This window comes from Hypanus sabinus, chromosome 18 (assembly GCF_030144855.1).
Source record: "Hypanus sabinus isolate sHypSab1 chromosome 18, sHypSab1.hap1, whole genome shotgun sequence".
In the NCBI taxonomy this organism is placed as follows: Eukaryota; Metazoa; Chordata; class Chondrichthyes; order Myliobatiformes; family Dasyatidae; genus Hypanus; species Hypanus sabinus.
Window position 1 is genome coordinate 26,658,665 of NC_082723.1, and position 20,049 is coordinate 26,678,713.

General features: G+C 40.5%; 1 protein-coding gene across 2 annotated transcripts in view; it reads right to left on the bottom strand.

The window, feature by feature from the left end:
* Window positions 1-15,961: 15,961 nt before the first annotated feature.
* LOC132407432 (olfactomedin-like protein 2A) overlaps window positions 15,962-20,049 on the bottom strand; it is a 49,678-nt gene continuing 45,590 nt past the window's right edge. For both annotated transcript variants that reach the window (XM_059993921.1, XM_059993922.1), the window contains exon 8: window positions 15,962-18,981. In XM_059993921.1, the coding sequence (XP_059849904.1) occupies window positions 18,380-18,981 (602 nt within the window). In that variant the 3' untranslated portion in view covers window positions 15,962-18,379. The remainder of the gene's footprint in view (window positions 18,982-20,049) is intronic.

The window sequence follows — 20,049 nt, forward strand, 5'->3', positions numbered from 1 at the left end:
GTCTTATAAAGGGGCTCTGAACATATCTTCATAATTATCTTATAAAGTTTTGATATAAGCCCTTTTTGAAAGGGGTTTAATTCAAACAAACTCTCCAAAATACCTGAAGACGCAAAATTTGGAAAAGTAAGAAGTACAGTATTTAAAAAATTCCTAATCTGTAAGTATCTAAAAAAACAGTCTCTTCCTGATATACGTACTTCTCTCACCCTCCTCCCATCTCCTGCTTTCTCGATTCTCGCACTATTTCCCAAGCAGAGCGGGATAATTCCTCTGCCAGGCTTTCCTTCGGTTTGATCATGCTGACAGGCAACCCTCTGGCCTTCATGTCTGTAGTCGCCTCTTCCACTGTCTGATACAGTTGGATCCCATCTTGATAAAACATTTGACGTTTAGCAGGGTACAGAGTTTGAAATCTAATCCTTTCTTGCTTTAGTATTCACTTTACTTTAGAGTATTCTTTACGTTTCTGCAGGACCGTGGGGGGGGGGGTAATCTTGATCGAAATATATTAATTTACCGTCTAAAAACACCCTCTTCTTACCCCAGGCCCTTTGTAGAATCTCCGCCTTGGTGCTGTATCGAAGGAATTTAATTACTATTGAGCGTGGCTTATCTTCTCTGACTCGGTAGGCCGTGGAACGAGCGCACGATGTGCCCTCTCAGTTTCCAGCTCCATAGTCAAAGGAATCTCCAGCGTGTCCCGCAGCAACTTTCGTACAAACTCTGTCATAGACAAACCCTCCACTCCTTTGTATATCCTGATATTTTTTTGCCGTGATCTTCCCTCCAGGTCAAGCAGTTTACTTTCTTGTTGATTTAATATTTTATCGTCTTACTTAGCATCTGTTCCACGTTTTGCACGCAATCTTCCACCTTTTCAATTCAAGTCTCTGCCACCGCTATTTTTTGATTGGCGTTGGCGAGCTCTGACTTAATATCATGTAGCTGCTGTTTTATATCTTTTTGGAACTCTCATATCTCTTTCAAAATTTTGATCATATTTGCCGCTTCACCTGAACAAGGCCCATCGTCAGCCTTGCTAGCAAGCGGTCGGGTAGGAGAGCCGCTCGCTGCACCCCTCTCATCCACAGGCTCTGCAGTATTGCTGTTTTTATTTCCATTCTTTTTCCCCCATTCTTGCCCCTCTTATCAGTTCAAATACTTTTGATGGGTTAACAGGGCAAAATATGCATTTTTCTGGAGGAGCTATTGATGTAAGCTGCCATTCTCGACGATGACATCACTGGAACCGTATTTGCCTTAATTTCAAATCACAAGCTGTAAAAACACAGGAAACTGTGTTCAGGTGTTAATAGCAAAAATAAACTGAACAATGCAATATAATTCATTCCAAGTCTGCACAGAATAATTAATGCCTAGCCTTAGGATCTTGGGACTTAATGAAATACAATTGAATTGAATTGACTTTATTTCTTACGTGCTACACATCTGTGAGTAAAAATCTTTACGTTACTTCTCCGTCTAAATCTGCAATGTACAGATTATAGTTATTTGTAATAAATAGTATGTACAGTAAAATATACAACAGAACAGTCAACATAGCTTAGAAATACTATTGTGTCAGCGTGAATTAATAAGTCTGATGGCCTGGTGGAAGAAGCTGTCCCGGAGCCTGTTGGGCCTGGCTTTTATACTGTAGTACCGTTTCCCAGATGGTAGCAGCTTTTAACAGTTTGTGGCTGGGGTGACTCGGGTCCCCAATGATCCTTTAGGCCCTTTTTTTATTGCATCTGTCACTGTAAGTGTCCTGAATAGTGGGAAGTTCACAGCTGGGCTGACCACACCACTCTCTGCGGAGTCCTGCATTGAGAGAAGTAGAGTTCTCATACCAGGCAGTGATCATCCAGTCATTTAGAACTTGCAAATGATCTTTTACAACACTTAGAACCTCTAATCCCAATGCACATTAGCACCCAGTCATAGGATTTATTATAACTAATTAAATCTAAAATTTGCCTCCCTGCAATGTAAGAGCTTTCAGACAAAATTGTGAATGGTTTATATTTTGAAAACATCTTTCTTTACACTGTATTTGCATACTCACTGGGTAAGTCTGCTGTCTCAGATTGTTATGTCAAAGACTAGTTTATGACAATGTCAAGAACCAATTTTGAGTTACCAGAACTTAAGAACCAACTCAAGGATGTAGAGAGGATGTTTCTTATAGAGTGGGAGTCTAGGACCAGAGGACACAGCATTAGACTAGCCTTAGAACGGAGATGAGGAGAAATTTCTTTAGCCAGAGGGTGATGAATCTGTGGAATTCAATGCTCCCCCCCCCCCCTTGTCTGTGAGACCAAGTTAAAGGGTATATTTAAATTGGAGGATGATATGTTCTTGATTAGTAAGGACATCAAAGGTTATGGGGAGAAGGCAAGAGAATAAGGCTATTAGGGGTAATAAATCAGCCATGATAGAATGGTAGAGCAGACTTGACGAGCTAAATGGCCCAATTCTGCTCCTATCTCTTAAGATCTTGAAGTATTATTCTGACTGAGACTGATCTGCATGTATTTAATGGTTTGGAAGTGGCTGGCCAGTCTGTGAAGGAATTCATCACCCTGGGAAGTTGTGCGACAGTGTGATGGAATTAGGGACGTAATCATAGACATTTACAGCACAGAAGGTGTCTGGTTATCCCTTGGAGTCTATGCTGGCAAAAGTGAATCCCATTTTCTATATCTTGTTTAGTAGCCATTGAGGTCACTCAGAATTAAGTCATCAAGATACTTATTTTTAAATGTGGTGAGGATGCTGCCTCACTGATCCTTTTAAAGAGTTAATTCTAGGCACACAATGCTCCTTCAGTTAAAAAATCTTGAATTCTAGTCCTTTCATCCAATACCTTAAATCTGAGACATTTAGCCAGAGAGTGGTGAATCTGTGGAACTGGTTGCCGCTGGCAGGTATGGAGACCAAGTCATCAGGTATATTTAAAGTGAACGTCGATAGGGTCTTAATCAGTAAGGGTGTCAAAGGTTATGGGGAGAAGCAGGAGAATGTGGTTGAGAGGGATAGCAAATCAGTCATGATGGAATGGTGGAGCTATCTTAATGGGCTAAATGGCCCAATTCTGTTCCTATGTCCTAACATTGTTGCAGCCTTCCAATACAATCTGCCTATTTGATGACAGTTCTATGCTCTTCAGTTGAATTTCCCTTCAACCTCCTTTGCTCTCAGGAAGAGAACTTAAGCTTAGCCAGTCTTTCCTGAAAATCTGATTTCTCTATTGCTGGCAACGTCCTTGTAAATCTCCTCTGAACCAAATCACATGCATTTATATCCTTCGATGAAGCAGGGACATAAAGATAGGTTCAAAGTTCAAAGTAAATTTAATAATAATAAACATTATTGAAGTACATATATGTCACCATATACCAGTTGGAGATTTTTTTTTTTTGCAGGTATTTACAGGAACATAAAGAAATGCAATTGAATTTGTGAAAATCTATGACTAGCAAGCCAATAACAACCAATGTGCAAAAGAAGACAAATCATACAAATAATAAAATAAAGTAAATAAATAATACTGAGAACATGAATTGTGGAGACCTTGAAAGTGAGTCTGTAGCAGAGCTTTCCAATTTGTTAATGGTAAAATAGGTTGTGGAAGCAGTACAGTGTTGAGGTGAGTGAAGTTATCCACACTGGTTCTGGAGCCTGATGGTTGTAAGGTAATAACTGTTCCTGAGCCTGGTAATATGGACCTAAGGCTCCAATGGTGGTAGTGAGAAGAGAAGGCCTGGATGATGGAGGTCCTTGATGTTAGATTTCTTGTGGCTGAAGAAGAGTAATATAAGGACAGGGTGGTAAGTGAGATGATAATCTCTGCTTCCATAAAAGATATAAAAACAACATGGAATGGATTAATTTATCAGTCTTGCTACTTCCATGTAACATCAATGAATTAGAGAAGGTCTTATCTAGTCTAACAAAACCAATTACCTTATTCGTTTAGGGAAAGTAAACATGAAATTGAAACACATATAAAGCCCCTGCTGAGTTTACAATGGACAGCCGTTGTAAATGTTTAGCATGTGCCTAAGTATTGTTACTGCAATTATGAGTAATGCTCATTATTATTACTCATCACTATCCATTATTACTTTTACTGGATGGATATTTGTTTAATCTCTTTGCTTTGAGCTTGCCATAAACCATAAGACAATAAAACAAAGGAGCAGAATTAGGCCATTCACCCCATTGAGTCTTCTCCATCATTCCATCATGGCTGATTTATTAACCCTCTCAAACCCCATTCTCCTGCCTTCTTCCCATAACATTTGACACCCTTACTAATCAAGAGTCAATCAATCTCTGCTTGGCCTCCACAGCTGTCAGTTTTAGAAGACAGAAATATTTCAACCTTCTGGAGTTGGCACATGCTCCCTGTAATCCCAGGGATTTTCACTAGCTCATCAGTAGGTTAACTAGACACTGGTTCCCTGGTTTGTAGGTGTGGAAATAGGGGAAGAATAGGTCTATAGGAAATCAGTGGGTGAAATGAGGTTGCTTTGTGCGTTGGCAATTGGCATAGTCTTAATGGGCTGAAATTTCTTTCTCTATCTCAGCAATATAAAAACCACGCTACCATTATAGTACACTTGTTGTTACTTCAAGTGCACAATCTGGGTGTTAATTTCTACCAACACACACTCCTAAAAATAATGCATTTTTAATCTCTCCCTCTCCCAGCGTAGAGTGCCCTCCTGCTTCAAAACATCCACCATTTTTCTGGTACCTAAAAAGACCAACGTAACATGTCTGAACAACTGGTGTCCTGTCGCACTCTCCTCAATAGTAAGCAAATGCTTTGAGAGGCTGGTCAAGGACTACATCTACAGCTTGCTGCCACCCACACTGGACCCCCTACAATTTGCCTACTGACACAACTGATCCACAGACAATGCAATAGCCACAGCTCTACACACCATCCTTGCACATCAGGAGAAGAAGGATGCTTACATGAGAATGCTGTTCTTGGACTACAGTTCAGCATTCAACCCCAAGACTCCCTCCAGGCTCGACGAGAAGCTCAGAGACCTTAGCCTTCACCCTGCCTTGCGTAATTGGATCCTGGACTTCCTGTCAGATCCCCTGCAGATGGTAAGAGTGGGCTCCTTCACCTCTGTTCCTCTGACCCTCAATATAGGTGCCCCTCAGGGCTGTGTACTGAGCCTCCTCCTTTACTCTCTGTATACTCATGACTGTGTCACCACCCACAGCTCCAATCTGCTAATTAATTTGCTGATGACTACACTGATTGGCCTAATCTCAAATAATAATGAGGCAGCCTACAGAGAAGAAATCATCATCCTGACACTGTGGTGTCAAGAAAACAACCTCTCCCTCAATATCGCAAAAGCAAAGGAGCTGGTTGTGGACTACAGGAAGAATGGAGACAAGCTAGACCCTATTGACATCAATTGATTTGTGGTTGAGAGGGTGAGCAGCTTTAAGTTCCTTGGCATAAACATCACTGAGGATCTCATCTGGTCTGTACATACTGGCTGTGTGGTGAAATAGGCACCACAGTGCCTTTTTCGTCTCAGATGGTTGGAGAAGTTTGGTGTGAGCCCCCAGATCCTAAGAACTTTCTATAGGGGCACAATTGAGAGCATCCTGACTGGCTGCATCACTGCCTGGTATGGGAACTGTATTTCCATCAATTGCAGGAGTCTGCAGAGAGTGGTGCAGACAGCCCAGCGCATCTTAGATGTGAACTTCCTACTATTCAGGACATTTAGAGAGACAGTTGTGTAAGAAGGGCCGAAGGATCATTGGGGACCTGAGTCATCCCAACCACAAACTGTTCCAGCTGCTACCATCTAGGAAATGGTACCACAGCATAAAAACCAGGACCAACAGGCTCCAGGACAGCTTCTTCGACCAGGCCATCAGGCTGATTAACTCATGCTGACTCAACTGTATTTCTATGTTACATTTATTATAAATTACTATAAATTGCACATTGCTCATTTAGATGGAGATGTAACATAAAGATTTTTACTCCTCATATTTATGAAGGATGTAAGTAATAAAGTCAATTCAATTCCAACAAAGTAAGTTTATGCACATCTACATTGAGAAATGCTGCAAAATACAATGATCTTTTCCTGCACTTTTTTTTGCCATGTGTTCTTCAAGCTGCAAAGAAAGAGAGATTCTCAGCATGGTTTTTCACAATATTAAAGGTCAGTTTTGGTCAAAAATGTTGTCACAGACAGACATATATTCAAAGATTATCTTTATTTGTCACATGTACATCAAACATCAAAACATACAGTGAAAAGACATTTGCTTCAACAACCAACACAGTCTGCAGGTTTGCTCGAGACAGCCAGCAAGTGTCGGCACACTTCCAGCACCAACCACTTGCTAACCTTAACCCGTACATATCAATGGTGTTGTCTGCCAGTTGGTATTGACCTATTGAGGTGTCAGTGAGTAGTGATGCATTTCTAATTAAAACTGCTTAACATTTGATAGAGAAAGTACTGCCTCCTGTTAGAGTTACGAGTTGCTCTGGGAATTTAGTACTAGATTTCCATTTGCAAGATTTCAGGAGGATGCACTAAATAGGGAAAGGATCATACTAAGGGCAGCACGATAGCATAGCAGTTAGCATAACACTATTACAGCACCAGTGACCCGGGTTCCATTCCACCGCTGTCTGTATGGAGTCTGTACGTTCTCCCCGTGACCGCTTAGGTTTCCTCTGGATGCTCCAGTTTCTTCATACATTCTAAAAGCGTACAGATTAGTAGGTTAATTGGTCACATGGGTATAATTGGACAGCCTGGGCTCCTCGGATCAAAAAGGCTGTTACTGTGCTGTATCTCTAAATAACATTTTAAAAATAATTAGTTTGTTATCCACTTTAATAGCCCTAAGTAGAGTTAAAATTCTGGCGTATTTTGGGTAAGTCTGATACCTTGTTGTGTTGAGGATGACGAAGCTCACCTCTAGTGTTTAGGAAGCTCATCCATTCACATTTTGAATACATCCAGATATGGTGTTTAGCAGCTTCAATATTGGCTGAGTCAGGCTTACAGAGTGTTGCTTGTGGACATTCCCCAGTGTTAGAAAAGGTTTATAAAGCCAATTTAGGTGAAAAGTGCACAGCTGGGCAACATGGGAAGTTGGGGTAGTGGTGATGGTGGGTGAGGATCAGCAATGTAATACAAAGTTGCACAGGGGTCATCACACCCAATTCCTATGCTTCTCATTTTCCAGTGATTCTTTTCAAAGTCCTTATATCTATTTTTGGCTTAATTTATTTTCTTAAAACCCCAACAAGCGTAGTCAAATATAAATTATTAATTTAAGGCAGTATTGTTTGAAACAATTTACCAGTCATATTCTTGATCCCTATTGGTAAATGTCAAATCTTGGCCAGCCATGTCGCAGAACCTTAGCTCAACAAATGTTCCTTGCCCTCACTGATCCAGGAATATTAAGAAATTTTTTTTAAAACTATACTTAATTGAATTTTGTCACATTCCTCATTGTAAATGTGGATAAATTCAACTGTTTTGAAAATGGTAAGTGATGTTTCTGCAGTTGGACATTAAGCAGCTTTGATTTTTGGAGTGAATCCTTGTGGCAGTCTTGTTCCACCCTAGAGAATTGTAAAAGGGTAATTTATCTTTCTGGGGATGACCCTTTGAAAGTGATCTTTCTTATGCAAATAACATTACAGTGACAACCTATTGGAAACAATTCATTTAGAAAGGCCAATTGAGATAAAAGAGAAACACAGGCACCAGCAAACCAGGGTGGTTCAATGAAAGAGCTTTTGTGTGTGTTCTTTTGATAGTTTCAATCAGTTTTTCTTGGGAAATTGTCATCAATTAGAGGACAACTGGATTTCTTGAGCAGTTTTCTATTACACTTTTAACATCCCTTTAAGAGTAATTTCCTGCAGTTATATGCTGGAGGAATTTCTGAACCAGGAATGAAAATTGAATCAAATTCTTTTCTTTTGAATAGTGTGTACAGCTCTGGTCAGCCACACACAACGGCGATGTTTAGGCTGGGAAGGTTGATCCTCGCATGAGGGATAATTATAGGAATACCAATTGTAGGAAAACATGATTGTATAAATTCTGGCCTAATGGAATAGAAGGAATTGACTAACAGAGAATCTCATGGAAAATATTTAAAATATATTTAGGAAAGAGAGACCCACAAGTGCCACTTGCAGCTCCAACAAAACACAAAGATAGCTCTGAAATAAGGAATTTTTTAAAAATCTTCATGCAAATGAACTCAGACAGACCTCCAGGTCAGATAATGAAGGGAACTTGGGGTAAACTTAGAAACAGAAAAAATAGGAGCGAGCATAGGACCTTCAGCCCTTCAAAACTGCTCTGCCATTCAATGCAGTAATGCATTATTCTCCATCTCAGTACCAAGTACCTGCATTCCCACAATCTTCAATACTTAATGTCCAAAAATCTATTTTCTTCTTAAGTACACTATGTCCACTTTATTGGGCACAGGAGTTGACCCAGTGTGGTCTTCTGCTGCTGTAGTCCACCCAATTCAATGTTCGACATGTTGTGCATTCCAAGATGCTCTTCTGCACACCTCTGTTGTAATGTGGTTACTTGAGTTACCGATGCCTTCTTGTCAGCTTGAACCCGTCTGGCTGTTTTACTTTCGCATATCTCATTAACGAGACATTTGTGTCCACAGAACTGCTACTCACTGGATGTTTTTGTTGTGTTTTTAGCTCCATTCTCTATAAACTATCAAGATTATTGTGTGTGAAAATCCCTGGAGAATAGTGGTTTCTGAGATAGTCAAACCACCCTGTCTGGCACCAACAATCATTCCATGATCAAAGTCACTTTGATCACATTTCTTCCCTTTTCTGATGTTTGGTCTGAACAACAACTGAACCTCTTTACCAAGTCTGCAAACTTTTATGCATTGAGCTGCTGCCACATGATTGGCTGATTAGAGATTTGTTTTAATGAGCAGATGTACAGGTATACTGAATAAAGTGGCCACTGAGTGTATATTTCACAATTTGGACTCCATAGACTTTTGTTGTAGAGTTTACCTCTTCCCACTGCATAAAGATATTTCTCTACATCTTCATCCTAAATGACCTACCCCTTATTTTAAGACTCTGATTTCCGTTTCAAGAACTCCAGCCAAGCAAAACATCCTCCTTGCATTAATTCTGTTTAGCCATGTCAGAAACCAGGAGGTTTCAAATAATCCCTTCCTATGCTTCTACGAAAAGATTTTTAAAATATGTTGCTTCTGGTTGTTACAATTTTCATTATGATTATGGGTCAATATTTATCCATTGTAAAGTGCTGGGTCAACATTTCCTATTCAGCTGGCCATTCTAACATCAATGTGTAGCTGCTGGATACTAGCAGAAGGTGGCTCTGTGAAACAAGTTTCTCATGGGTAAATTCAGTCTACCTGCTGCATGTGACCTTAGTCAAAACAGATAAATATTGTGTTGATTTAGTTAAGCATACTATCAGCATACAGTACTGTGCAAAGGTCTTATCCACATATATGTAGCAAGGGTGCCTAAGACTTTTGCACAGAACTGTAGTAATTTTATGTATTGCATTGTACTGCTGTCACACACAAAAAATCAAATTTCATGACATACGTGAGTGATGATAAACCTGATTCTGATATGGGTCTCTATTGTGGACTGAGAGTGGTAAGGGGGCAGAGAGAGGGGAATCATAGTTGGGAAAGTGGGAAGGGAGAGGGAAGTGGGAAGTACCAGAGAGACAATTTGTAATGATCAATACACCAATTGTTTGGAATCAAATGACCTTGCTGGTGCTCCTCAGGAATGGGTGTGTCTGCACCCACACCACCATCGACCCCTGGCACTCCTTCTCTGCCACCTGTCCCACACCCCTCCCACGGTGTTCTACCCTCATCATTCCCAACATCCTTTGCTCCCGTCAGATTTACAAACATGCTCTCTGCTCCATGTTGACAAATTCAGTACTGTGTAAAAGTCTTAGGCACCCTAGCGATACACACTGTATGTACCCAAGTCTTTTGCACAGTACTGTATATTGTGAAATTTGTTATTTTGTGGTAACAGTACATTGCAATTCTCAAAATAGTTATTATAAGTTGCAACAAGACATTAAAAATAAATAAATAGTGAAAAATGGTGGAGTAATGCTCATGGGTTCATGGACTGTTCAGAGCTCTGATGTTGGTGGGGAAGAAGCTGTTCCTAAAATGTGGAGTGTGCATCCTGAGGCTTCTGTAGCATAGGGGTTCACACAGTAGCTTCACAGCACCACTGATCACTGATTGGGATTCGATTCCCTCCACTGTTTGTACGTTCTCCCTGGGACCACATGGTTTTCCTTCAGGTGCTCCAGTTTCCTCCCACCTTCCAAAGATGTACGGGTTAGGCTTAGGGTGAGAGTTGCTCTGTTGTGCATTGTTGGTGCCAGAAGCATAACAATTATGGGCTGCCCCAGCACCATCGTTACTGAATTGATTTAATGAAAATGATGCATTTCACTCTGTTTTGATGTACATGTGTCAAATAAAGCTAACCTTTTTAATCTTTTGGTAATGAGAAGAGGCCATGTCCTAGATGGTGCGGATCCTAAATGCTGGATGCCACCTTCTGGAGGCTAGTTCCCATGATGGAGCTGGCTGAGTCTATAGCCCTCTGAAGCCCCTTACCATCCTGTGCACTGGTGCCTGAATACTAGATGCCAAGTAATCAGAATGCTATGTAGAAATTTACTAGAGTGTTTGCTGACATACCAGCCTCCTCAGACTCCTAATGACATATAGCTGCTGGCATATCTTCATTGTTATTGCATTAACAATGGAACCTGGATAGATCTACAGTAATGTTGACACCCAGGAACTTGAAACTGTTCACACTTTCCATTGCTGATCCTTCAATGAGGACTGGTGAGTGTTCCCTCGACTTCCCCTTCCCGAAGCCCACAATCAATTCCTTGGTCTTACTGATGTTGAGTGCAAGGTTGTTGATGTGAAACCATTCAACCAGCTGAACTATCTTGCTCCTCATCCACCACTGACCCCTTAATGAGGAAATATATGAAATGTTTGCTTGAGCACGTGACACCATTTAATTGAATAGGCTGGCATTGAGTTGTGAGGCCAGTTGTGAAGTGCATCTGACTCTTCAGCTCAGTGCTGTCCAGCAGTGGGTGGGAGGTCAGATTCATTGACATCTAAACACTGTTCCCTCTAAGTGGCAAGAGTATGTGGCCGCACAGTGACTGAGATGCTCCCACACACATAGCCATTATTGCCTCGCAGCCTGAACTTTTTTTAATGTAATGTTAATATAATCTTGACATTATGCTATAGAGTGCAATACATAAAATTATTTCAGTACTATGCAAAAGTCGTAGGTATCCTAGCTATATATATATATACATACATTCATGTGTGTGGTGTGTGTGCCTAAGACTTTTACACAGTACCATATGTCAGTGATAATAAACCTAAATTGATAATTAAATGTCACAATGCCTTTAGGGTCCCCCTGAGCCTCGGGTTTATGCTCAGACTTCAGATTCTCCTCTGACTTGGGTGCAGCCATTCAGGTCCTACCCCACGGTCTTGCAGGGTATTGATCAGATGCTCTGATACCCATGTTCAAATGTTCAAAGATCAAATTTAATGTCAGAGAAATGTATACAATATACATTCTGAAATGTTTTTTCTTCACAAACGTCCATGAAACTAGAGGGGTGCCCCAAAGAATGAACTACAGTTAAACATGAGAACCCCATAAGCGGTAGTGAGCAACAAGCCCCCCCTTCCCCCACCAGCAAAAACAAACGTGCATCGGTACCATCACCGAGCCCAAGCACATGCTAAGCAATAGCAAAGACACAGACCAAAGTTACCCCAAAGGCTTCACACTTCATCTGACTTTCGACAACCCACAGGTTCTCTCTCTCCCTGGCAAGGGAGAGACAGTGTCCCCCATTTTCACAATGAGTGGGAGACACAACAGCAACCCACTGGTTTACGATCATATTGTTGCTTACTCCAATGACAAGGTTTCTAAGGGACACAGAGAGAAAGCAGGAGATTGGAGCTGAGAGAGAAAATGGGATCAGCCATGATGAATTGGCAGAACAGACTTAATGGGCCAAATGCCTAATTCTGTTCCTATATCTTACGATCTAACTCAGACCTGCCATTGGTCCGCACTTGTGAGGTGCTCAGTGACTGGTTATTGTGGGGAAGTTCCCAAGTGACTTCAAGCTTTTAGCTGTGGTGTGATTTTGCAGAGGACGTTGGTCACTTCTCTTTGCCTCTTTTAAAGACTGATTATATTGATTAGCTTTATTTATCATGTGTTGTTGAAACATACAATGAACTGCATTGTTTATGTCAAATCAAATCCATGAGGATTGTGCTGGGCAATCTCTAAATTTCACCACACTTCTGGCACCAACACACCAAGCTCACAACTCACTAACCCTAACGCCTTTAAAACATGGGAGACAACCAGAGCACGCAGAGAAAACAGTCACGGGAAGAATGTACAAACTCCTTATAGACAGCAGAGGGAATTGTATCCTGATCTTACCGTTGGCTGCTGTAAAGCAATTGTGCTAACCACTACACTACTGCTCCACTCTATTCCACGGAGGGTTTGTAAATATGGCAAAAATTCACCACCTACAGGCCTCTCTCCTAGCCTGGTTTGAAAATATGCTGCTGGTCTTCATCGTTGCTTGGAAGTAAATTCTGTGTACTCCACAACAGATTTGTAGGGAGCAAAAGACGCTAAATGTGGAGGAAATCAGCAATCTCAGCTCGAACATCTCCTTCCACAGATGCTCCCTGGCTTGCTGAGTTCCTCCAACATTTTGTGTATGATGGTCAAGATTTCTAACATCTATAGAATTTGTCACCAGTCAAAATACAATAGTTCAGGAAGGCAGCACACCACCCACTTTTCAGGAGTAATTGGGATAGAACATAAATACTGGCCTTGTCGGTAGTTTTTTCTTTTTTAAAAATAAAATATATTTAATTTTATTTATTTAACATGCAGTGCAGAATAAGCCTTTTTGTCCCTTCAAGCTGCACTGCCCACCAATCCTCTAATGGAATCCTAGCCTAATCATGGGACAATTTACAATGCTTAATTAACCTACCAACCTACCAATTTGGACTGTGGGAGGAAACCCATGTGGTCACAGAGAGAATGTACAAACTCCTAACAGGCAGTTGCAGGAACTGAACCTAGGTCACTTGTACTGTAAAGTGTTGTGCTAACCACTATGCTACCGTGCCACTCTCCGTGAACGTAGACATGAAATTCTGCAGATGCTGGAAATCCAGAGCAACACACAAAATGCAAGTAGAAAGAAATGTGGAATGCATGTATAGATAAATGTTGACTTTCCACTTTATGATGCTAACAAACGACACTTGGAATTTACAGACTTTAACCGGAGGCCAAAACACTGCAGCATACTCCCACCTAGCTGGCTTTGTTTCTGTTGATTCTAGACTTACACCAAATCCAGCAGAGTTGTTCATCAAGTGACACTAACAAGAATGACAGCAGTGTAAGTCCAGGATCAAGAGAGCCAGCTAGGTAGGACCACACTAAAGGAAATCTGCAGATGCTGGAAATTTAAGCAACACACACAAAATGCTGGTGGAACGCAGCAGGCCAGGCAGCATCTATAGGGAGAAGCACTGTCAACGTTTCAGGCTGAGACCCTTCGTCAGAAACACACTGCACTGTTCTGACCTCCGGTTAAAGTCTATAAGCTTCAAATGGCACTCATTAGATCATCAAGCTGAAATGGGCTAGTTGCCAATGGAAGGGACTGAAAACCAGGAACCAAGTCAAGCTGCATTATTTATGTATCCTATAGTTTAACTTGAGAAGAAATTTGGCAGACACCAAGTCTACCCTTTCTTTCAGACACTAGTACATTCAAAGAATTGAAAGATGAATCTTTAGTAAACATCCACTGATGGTAATTAAATTTTGAAGATTCCAACAATACATGGGAAATACCATGTTCTTTCAAGGACTTTTTAAATGCATACTTAATTATAGTCGGAAGATTCAGACCTTTTCAACAGAAGATTCTGCTCCTATGTTTTATGGTCTTATTAGTCAGGGCATCAGAAGTTTCTGGGAGAAGGCAGGAGAATGGGATTGAGAGGGATAATAAATCGGCCATGATCAAATGATGTAATGGACTTGATGGGTTGAACGGCCTAATCCTGCTCCTATGTCTTATGCACTAAGACCACCAAAATCAACAATGTCAGACTGGGGCGGCTTTCCTTGGAATGTAGGAATCTGAGTGGTGTGAGGGGCGAAAATAAGGTAGATCATCAGTAATGAAGTCTAAAACCAGAAGACCCAAAGGTGAGAAGGGAAAGGATCGGAGGGGCAAAATTTTCCACATAGAGGGTGGTGAGTACTTGAAACAAGCTGTTAGAAGAAATGGTAGAAGTGGGTACAGTTACAATGTTTGAAAGGCATTTAGACAGGTACATGGATAGTAAAGGTTTAGTGGGCAAATGGGACTTGCTTAAATAGACACCTTAGATTATAGAGACAGGTTGGCCAATGGCACTGCTTCTGTGTTATCTGGCTGTATCAATCTCCTTCCCATATCCTTGTGAAATCCGTTGGAAACCAGTTTTTCTTTATAATACTTTTTATAAGATCTGTACTTTTTTAATAAACTCTTGTATTTTTCACACTCACTGGCAGAAAGTGGTATATCAGCTAAACTAACTTTATCACCTTTCTCATGTTTCATTGGCTAAGCAATAGCATATTATCCACGTGATGCAATTATTTTAATTGTGTGGCCTATTAACTAATTTATCACTGTCTAAAGAATTGTCTTTATTTTATCTGTAAAAGTGATAGATTTTTCAGAAAGTGTTATCTTTATTCTTTTGTCAATACACCTCTTAGCATTGTTTCTCGGCTCTTTATTTAGTTTGCTTAGTACTTGCATGTTTGTTTGTATAAACTGAAATCTTGGAATTAAGACTACTTGCCATTTTTGACCCCAGGAGAACCCTAAAGATCAGAAAATCATAAATACAGTATTAAAAACAATTTGAAGATGCATTGTTTGGATTAATTTGAAGTTTGTTTGGAAATTACAAACAATGCATGTAAGACAGCTGTGAAATAACATGTATGAATTGTGAGTAGGTTGAACTTTGTCCCAGTAGGATATCAGCCCTGGAAGTCCACTTACAGTATGTACGGGTTGTACATACGACCAAGCATTTGTGAGACTGGTGGCAGAGATCTGCTGGTTACTGTGGAGCTGCAGGCATCTTATAACACATTGGACACAAACATGAGAAAATCCAAAACAATACACACAAACCCCCTTCTCTCCTCTCCTTCACCATTCCCGTTTCCTTCCCTCACCATCTCTCCTTACCTGCCCATCACCTCCCTCTGTGCTTCTCCTCCTTCCTTTTCTTCCAGTCTTCTGTCCTCTCCTGTCAGATTCCCCTTTCTCTGGCCCTTTACCTCTTTCACCAATCAACTTCCCAGCTGTTTACTTCACCCCTCCTCCTCTCACAGTTTGTTTCACCTATCACCTGCCACCTTCTACTTCTTCTTCCTCCCCCCTCCCCCCACTTTCTCACTCTGACTTCATCCCTTCCTTTCCACTCCCAATGAAGGGTTTTGGCCCAAAACGTCAAATGTTTACTCCTTTCCATAGACGCTGCCTCTGCCTTGTCTGCTGAGTTCCTCCAGCATTTTGTGTGTGTGGCTTCTACCACCTGGGAGATCAGTTTACCACATTTCAGGTTACTAAAAGTTCACAGGAACCAAATCTGCTTTAACCTATGAGGAAAAAAAATCACTTCTTTTTATGTATTATTATTAGAAATAATTCCAAGCCAAGTAAAATGAAAGATTTTTGAATCATTTTTTATCAAAGTACCTTTATAACCATATTCTCGGTTCTAATGAGATAACACAACAAAATATGGTAGCGTTCCATTTCAAGCATTTGTAAATGAGGAAAGTATGCAGGCTGAGTTCTTGTTCTGATTACACAATTAGCAAAACACTGTTTATCAGAGATACCAACTGTGATAGTGTCTCCACACATAGCAAAAACATTACAAAGAGATGATGTGAGGAGTATATATATAGCCATTACACAGCATTGGTGTACAATATTTCTTTAAGACAATGTCTAAACCATCAAGCTTTCTTTCGCAAATCTGAATTAAAATAAACTGGTATAACGTATAGGATTGTGAGTATAACGGCTTGAGCAATAGCTATGGCAAAGTGCCACAGCTTAAGTCATTCAAATCTATACCATCACCTAATATCTTAGACCACGCAATATGACTTTGACCTGCAAAATGTCTTGCTTGTGCTTATTCCTTTCCAGCCTTCCAACTGCAACACAGAATTCTAAAAATGTTAACATTATTCTGAAATAATTGTAATAATAGACACATTTTTGTATTTCTTGTATTACTTAAAATCTGTTCTTTGTACAGAAACAGCTTTGCGTCCTGTGCAAATCCTTAAATCAAAGTCTATTTGCATAATTTACACAGGTTGTTTTCATAGATCTACAATGTATGCATTTTCCAATCAAGAGGCAACAGAGTACAGTGCTTGAAGCATAGGAGTAGCCCTAGTTTCACACTATTCAGCAAATTACAAGATATGTTTAACATGCAGTGCAAATTTGGACACATTAATACTAACATAGACTCATGGGACAATGAGTTTTAATTTCAGCGGTGTGCAGTATAGGCAGTAGCAGATTAGCCATTCACTATACAGTCTGGCAGGCAAAGTAGAATCTTGTTCAACGTGCAATTCATGGCTAACCTGTTTCACTGACAATTTTGTTCTGCCACTGAAGCAACTAAAATTTGCAAAGGGGCCATTTAACCATTAAAGAAATGTGATTAACAAGAATGCGAGAGATTCTACAGATACTTGAGAGTAACACACACAAAATGCTGGAAGAACTCAGCAAGTCAGGCAGCATCTATGGAGAAGAATAAAGAGTCTATGCTTCAGAACAAGACCTTTCATCATAACGTGTTTTGGGCCGAGACTCTCCTGATCAAACCCAAAACGCCGATTGCTTGACCTGCTGATCTCTTCCAACATTTTGTGAGTGGTTTTGTGCGATCAATCAAAAATGTCTTAACTAGACTCACTACAGATATAATTAAAATGGCTGATCTTTTCAGTGGATTTCATTGAGGCAGTTTTGGAACATACTTTGTTGGTGGTGTTTCAAAGATGCAGATTTCCAGTTTGAAATATCTGAAGAGGTGGCATTAGTCTGCTTTAAACTGCTCTCATCATGATTACTTCTCTTACTGATGAAGGACACTCAAGGCTGCTACGCAGGTTAACTCTGTGGTTAAGAAAGCCTACGGTGCATTGGCCTTCATCAATCATAGGACTGAGTTTAGGAGCCGAGAGGTAATGTTGCAGCTATATAGGACCCTGATCAGACCCCACTTGGAGTACTGTGCTCAGTTCTGTTTGCCTCACTACAGGAAGGATGTGGAAACCATAGAAAGGTTGCAGAGGAGATTTACAAGGATGTTGCCTGGATTGGGGAGCATGCCTTATGAGAATAGGTTGAGTGAACTTGGTCTTTTCTCCTTGGAGCGAAAGAGGATGAGAGGAAACCTGATAGAGGTGTATAAAATAATGAGAGGCATAGATCATGTGGATAGTCACAGGCTTTTTCCTAGGGCTGAATGGCTAACACAAGTACGCACAGTTTTAAGGTGCTTGGAAGTAGGTACAGAGGAGATGTCAGGGGTAAACTTTTTTAATGCAGAGAGTGGTGAGTGCATGGAATGGGCTGCTGGCAACGGTGGTGGAGGTGGATACAATAGGGTCTTTTAAGAGACCCCTGGATAGGTACATGGAACTTAGAAAAATAGATGCTATGGGTAACCCTAGGTAATTTCTAAGGTAAGGACATGTTTGGCACAACTTTATGGGCCGAAGAGCCTGTATTGTGTTGTAGGTTTTCTGTGTTTCTACATCCTGCGTAAAGGGAGGAGCTTTGTAAATCTGCCATTTGGTTCTAAATACTGGATGGCACTGTTCTGTAGTAAATGGTAATATTTAAGTGTCATACATTGTACTCATGTAGAACAGTCATAAATCATCATATTTATCAACTTACTGTTTACTCAAGATCACTTAATACAAGGGTTGCCTTCCATTTAATCCTCTCTACCAGCCCAAGTGCAAATTCTCATTCTTTATAAATGTTTAAAACAAAACAAATTAAAAGTGCTGTGTGATGGGCCATGTTTCTGTATAAAGTCAGAATGCAAAAATGATATTGTAGATCACCTGATGACCATTATCCCATGCATAGAGAACCTTCTCTTTGGGATTGTAGTCAATCTGGGTGGTATAAGTGTATTCGTTGATGAAGGGTAACTTTGGACTTATCTCAGTGTCTGTGTGAGTATCGTATGCATAAGATATTTGCCCTTCTTTTTCATTGTAGGTATCAACTGCATACAAAATACCACAGATGATGAAGCAGTTGCCATAGGAGTTACGTTTGAGGCCTGTTTTCCAAGTTGTCTCTTTCTTCATTGAGAGGTCAGTCGGATCTAGTTTGCTGATGACTATGATTTCTTGCTGGGAGAACTCATAATATGAAGCAGGGTAAATGACCCAGAGGCCACTCTCATCGACGGCAAAGTCAACGTCCGAGTGTCCTCGCCACTTCCACGGTGTAGAGTCTTCATAAACCACGTCGTGAAGAAGAGACCAGGCTGCCACGTAACGCTGCTTAATATTATACTTGATTATATTTCGAGTAAAAGCCCGGTTATAATAGAATGACCCATTGTAGACAACGTGACCTGTTCCAATCCAATTATAAGGAAGCTTGTACAGGTTGCTCCATCGTCCTATGAGAAAAGATGATGTTAAAAGAAAGTTTAAACAAAATAATTCATTCAAAGCTACTTAAAAAGCAGATTCATGCAATAATATGCGAGATGTAGACAGTCAGTGGGAGAACACTGTTAAATGAGTATGTGGGAATGATGCCAGCTAAATAATTTAAATTTATGAATTCTGGCACATATATAATATATACGTATATAGAAAAGAGTAGGTGGATGGTTGAACCTTAGATTTATAACAAAGCAATTGGAGTCACAGAATCAAAGAGGACTAGAGCACAGAAACAGGCCATTCAACCCATCTAGTCCATGTCAAACTATTAATCTGCAAAGTTCCAGTGACCTGCACCAGGACGATCGCCCTCCATGCCTATCCAAATTTCCCTTGAGTGTTGAATTTGAACCTACCTCCACCAATTCCGGTTAACAAGCTAATGCAATCAATTCAGAAGTTCTATATCAAAATGACAACTGACACCAGGATGGGAACCAGAGTGACAGGGTTGAGGATGAGACAGTTGGTATCCAAGTCAATGCAGTGTGTGATGAGACTGTGAGGAAGGAAAGGCAGATGATGGGGCAAAATTGCAGCCAGTGGGACAAAGTGAAGTGTAACATGGGGGCAAAATTGAAGAGGGCAATGAATACAGGACTGAAGATGTTATATTTAAATGCACAGAGTATACAGAATAAGCTAGATGCTCTTGTAGTGTTGTTAGAAATTGGCAGATATCACTGAGTGGTGGCTGAAGAAGATCATAGTTAGGAGCTTAACATCTAATGATCTATGTACTGGGAGGACAGGAAGGTAGGTAGAGGGGGTGGGGGGATTCTGTTAGTAAAAAAATGAAATTAAATCCTTAGAAAGAGGATCTGAAGATGTAGAATCCTTGAGTGTACAATTAGAAAACTGCAAGGGTAAAAAGACCCTGATGGGAGTTATATACAGGCCCCCAAACAGTAGCCAGGATATGGGATGTAAATTTCAACAGGAAGTAGAAAAGAAATGTAATAAGGGCAATGTCATAATAGTTAAGGGAGGGATTTCAATATGCAGGTAGAATGGAAAAA